This window comes from Galeopterus variegatus, unplaced genomic scaffold (genome assembly GCF_000696425.1).
Source record: "Galeopterus variegatus unplaced genomic scaffold, G_variegatus-3.0.2 Scaffold2060, whole genome shotgun sequence".
Lineage (NCBI taxonomy): Eukaryota > Metazoa > Chordata > Mammalia > Dermoptera > Cynocephalidae > Galeopterus > Galeopterus variegatus.
Genome location: NW_007728171.1, coordinates 161,947 through 166,825, shown reverse-complemented (window position 1 = coordinate 166,825; position 4,879 = coordinate 161,947). Strand labels below are relative to the sequence as shown.

General features: G+C 44.8%; 1 protein-coding gene across 1 annotated transcript in view; it reads left to right on the top strand.

The window, feature by feature from the left end:
• LOC103596628 (histamine H3 receptor-like) overlaps window positions 1–4,879 on the top strand; it is a 9,734-nt gene extending 4,855 nt beyond the window's left edge. The window contains exon 3 of the mRNA XM_008580293.1: window positions 3,141–4,879. Within this exon, the coding sequence (XP_008578515.1) occupies window positions 3,141–3,998 (858 nt within the window). The 3' untranslated portion in view covers window positions 3,999–4,879. The remainder of the gene's footprint in view (window positions 1–3,140) is intronic.

Below are 4,879 nucleotides of genomic sequence, written 5' to 3'. Positions count from 1 at the left end.
CCAAATTCAAAAGGAAAAGAAGGGAGATGCCAAGCTAGATTACAAATGTTGTGATCTGTTTGAAATACTTAACATTTAACAAATAAAAAACTTAGAATGCAATATAATTGTGCATTCTGCAGGATTTATTTTTATAATTACATAGGTAATACCATAGGTATTGTGGTCACGAATGTGGTCAGGGAATGGGATGCAAACCTGAAGTCCTGTTATGGCACATTTTGTTTGTTTGTTTTAAAATATGACCAGTAAGGGGATAACCTTGATTAACCCTTGATTTGATGTTGTCAGCACCACACTCTCCCAAGTGATCTAACTGGCCATCCCTATATAGGGATCCAAACCCGTGGCCTTGGTGTGATCAGCACCACATTCTCCCAAGTGAGCCACGAACTGGCCCCTGTTATGGCACCTTTATCTTTCCATTTAGTGTCCTCTGTACATAGGCTCAACTGTCACCTCTTCAACAGGCCTTCCTCAGTTACCCATGTCAAATGGCAGCCCTGGCACTATCTGTTGCCTCTTCCGTACTCTGCTCATGCTATCACCACCTGGCAGTATATTCTAGGTCTGTGTCTGTGTCCCCCACTAGAACCCAAACACCCTAAGGGGGCAGAGGTATTGTCTTGTTCACAGATGTATCCCCAATGCCTGGAACAGTGCTAGGCATATTTGCTGATTTCATGCTGATTAAATAACTGGAAATAAGATCAAAAGTCCAAACTCCAGGCCTGGTGGAAAAGTGATGTGGGTGCCAAGTGGCTGCTTGCTCTCCCTGATTAAGAGTTGATGACTGCCTCCCCACAACAGCGCTGGGTGGGAAGAGCCCCTGCTTTTCAGTGTGAGGCTCCCAGGGCTAACAGCAACAGGAAAGGTTTGCATGAGCCATCACAAGGGTGATGGTCCACTCACCTCAGTGGTGTTTTTCAGGCTGGCTCAGAAGTCAGGAGACCTGGTTCCAGTCTTCATTTAGCCAGTCTCACATTGCATGACCTTGGGCACATCCTGATGCTTCTAGGAGTCTGTTTCCCCATCAGAAAAGTGAGGGGTTGAAAGCCTTTTGGCTCTAACCTCTATGATGGCTAGTTCATTTGGTCCTCGCTTCCTTGTAAGATGAATGGAAACTACTTTCTTTACTTCCATTTTGCAGATGGGGATGATAAGTCTCAAAGAAATTAGTCAGCAGGGGCAGAAATAAGCCTTATGGTGAGGCAGGAAAACCCAAGAGAAGTGAAAAGGACAATTTTCCTTTGGGCTTTAAAAAATCCCTTTTATCTTTTGTTCAAGTAATCCATATTCACTATGGAACAATTAGAAAACAGCAACAGGTTTTGGGCTTCTCACCACCCACAAGACCTCATCATGGCCTGAGAAACCCCACACCCTCCCATCCCATCCTCAGAGGCAGAGCCACCGCTAAGTCCACTCTGGCTCCCATACAACTTGCTTTACTTAAAGCTGCAGTTCTCAACCCACTTTGGATGTAATTAGCTTGGAGTGGGGCCTAGGTACTGGCTTTTTTTTAATGCCCTTGGGTGATTATAAGGTACAGGTGAGAATGAAAACCACTGCCTTTCATCATTGCTCAAGCTCAGCTCATCCTTGTCTCCCATCCCTGGTGCTGTTTCTTACATTCCCACTGTATTTGACCAAAATTACTTCCTAAGTACAAATGTTGTCTAAGTGGCATTTTCTAACTTTCCAGGAGCTCAGAGAACCCATTGCTTGGGTTTGCTCTCCTGAGATACTCCCTTGGTAATTAAGATTTCCTTTGCTGTGATTAAAGGTTTTGTGTACATTGCATGCATATATAGTCAGATTGCCTAATGACCAGTATTAAATGTTCCGAACTGGCCTGTGTGGAGAGCTGGGTATTCTGCTCCAGTGATACGCTCCATAAAGGTCTACAGTATGGCAGGCCAGTTGGAAGAAAACTTCCATTTCCCACATCTTTAGAGCGCCTTTCATTTCCTGAATTATCTCTCATCTTCTCAGACCTTTTCTGCAAACCAAAGATACAAGGAAGAAAAGTCAAGGATTTTTATTTCATGCTTTTGCCTTCACAGATTTTTATACCCAGTAATAGTGATAACTAATGTTTGGGGGCTTATTTTAAGCTAGACACTGTTCTAAGAACTTTACATGAATTATATCCAAGAGCCTGACATACATAGAGTCATGACAACCCTATGGTCTGGTAAAAGAATGTTCTATTTTACGCATGAAATTGAGGCACACAACGGTTAAGTAAATTGCCTAGGACAAACAACTAGCCAAGCAAGCATTTGAATCCAAGCCACCTGACCCCAGACAGAGCCTCTGCTCTTTTTTTTTTTCTTCTAAAGATGACCGGTAAGGGGATCTTAACCCTTGACCTGGTGTTGTCAGCACCACACTCTCCAAGTGAGCTAACTGGCCATCCCTATACAGGGATCCGAACCCGTGGCCTTGGTGTTATCAGCACCACACTCTCACAAGTGAGCCACGGGCCATCCCTGAGCCTCTGCTCTTAGCCACTGCAACATAGTGCCACCTACAGGAACAGTAGTGGGGACTTACTTGGTCAAGAGTAAAAATATTGAATGAGCACATAAAGTTACAAATGTAAAGATGTGCTTAAAAGTTGGAAGAGGACATGAAGTGTAACAGCACACGTGCCGCTGTTGAGTGAGTGGAGGGTATTGGAGATGTATGCTTTCATACATGAAGGAATACCATAACTTCCAAAGGGACAGACCTTGAGCATCTCCCCAGGAGGAAAGCTTCTTTACCTATTGCAAGGAGGCTACCTAGAGTGGCATAGTACAGCTGGGGAAGAGTTGGCTGATATGGAAATAGAACTCACCCATCCCCCAAATGCTGACTATATTAACAACTAATATTTGGCCTCATTGTTGGCCCCTTGCTTACTAACCTGAGTGGGCAAAGCTGCCTCAACCTCCCCTCTCACCGGCCTCTGCTGTTTCCCTCTAGGTGACTTACAGGGCTCAGAAGGATGGAAATAGAACTCACCCATCCCCCAAATGCTGACTATATTAACAACTAATATTTGGCCTCATTGTTGGCCCCTTGTTTACTAACCTGAGTGGGCAAAGCTGCCTCAACCTCCCCTCTCACCGGCCTCTGCTGTTTCCCTCTAGGTGACTTACAGGGCTCAGAAGGACATGACCAGGAATGCCGTCTTCAAGATGGTGCTGGTGTGGGTAGCAGCGTTCCTCCTCTACGGGCCTGCCATCATCAGCTGGGAGTATGTAGCCAAAAGAAGCATTCTGCCCCGGGGGCAGTGCTATGCTGAGTTCTTCTACAACTGGTACTTCCTAATGACAGCCTCGATCATCGAATTCTTCACCCCCTTCATCAGTGTCACTTACTTCAACTTGAGCATCTATATCAACATTCAGAAGCGCACCTCCCTGAGGAATGACAACATTGCCCATGGCCAAGACGGCTGGGAGATGGACTTCCAGGGGAGAAAAAAGAAACACATATTTTTTGTTAAAGCAGCTAATAGGAGGAGCAGGAAGAGAAGAGACCAGGGCCTCAACCCCAGGCACAAGGGTCTTTCATTTGATGTCCCTGGGACTCAAGATTTACCATCTCTGCAGGTGGATCTTAGAGCCAAAGCAGCACGGCGAAGGCAGAACCACTACAGGGCCAGTGAGAGTGTCTGCAATGCCCAGAAGCAGCAGGACCTTGCCAGCACTGTAGTCAGCCACCTGCGGCTCTCCAGGGATAAGCGAGTGGCCAAGTCGCTGGCCATCATCGTATGTGTGTTTGGCCTGTGCTGGGCTCCCTACACTTTGCTCATGATCATCCGAGCTGCCTGCCACGGGACGTGCATCCAGCACTCACTCTATGAGACATCCTTCTGGCTCCTCTGGCTGAATTCGGCTATCAACCCTATTCTGTACCCACTCTGCCACATGAGTTTCAGAAAAGCATTCATCAAATTGCTGTGCCCTGGAAAGGCCAAGATCCACCCTCATATGTACATATGACAGCATTGCCTCATACCAGATCACCTAAACCCCTTATACTCCATGAAGGAAAGACAGGCACAAACATGTCACTAGGCCACTGCCACCCACTTCACCTTAGTCTTTGCCACAAGGAACACATGGAACCCATATAAGAAACAAGTGAAGCAAGTTCCCGCAGGTATCTCTAAAATGTCTATGGGATTGTTGCATAGAGCTTTGTTACTCAAAGAGTGATCCCTGGAGCAGCAGCATGGGGATACCCTCGGGGGCTTCTTAGAAATGTGGAATCTGGGCTGGCTGGTTGGCTCCATTGGTTACAGCGTGATACTGAGTTATAACACCAAGGTCATGGGTATCCCCATACCAGCCAGCTCCAAAAAAAAAAAAAAAAAATGTGTAATCACTGACCCCACCCCAGGTCCACTGAATTCCAGAGCCTGCATTTTAACAAGATCCCCATGCCATTTGTATATTTTTAAAAGTATGAGAAGCATTGGTCCAGGGGATGTGTCTAGAAGGATAAAAATGGTTGAGAAAAATATTGTAATCCCCATCTCCTTTGTAGACATCCTATTTAAGGCTTAAAATCACTGCTGATGACATTTATGTTAATTTTACCAAATTTGTACACATCTTATCAACCCATTTTATTCCTTGATAACGTTCACCAGTTTAAATATATTCAACCCTTTTCTTTGTAGTAGTATATGAGAGTATTCCACTACCTTTGTGTATATAGTTAAAGATAATAACGCTTGAAAAAAGAAACATACCAGGCCAATTATATATTTTACATTTACAAAAACATACCAGTCAAACATGCTTCTTTCATGTGGAGTAGCATTTATAAAGCAAATGTAATATGTGGAGTATACTAACATTTATAAAGCAAATGTAAA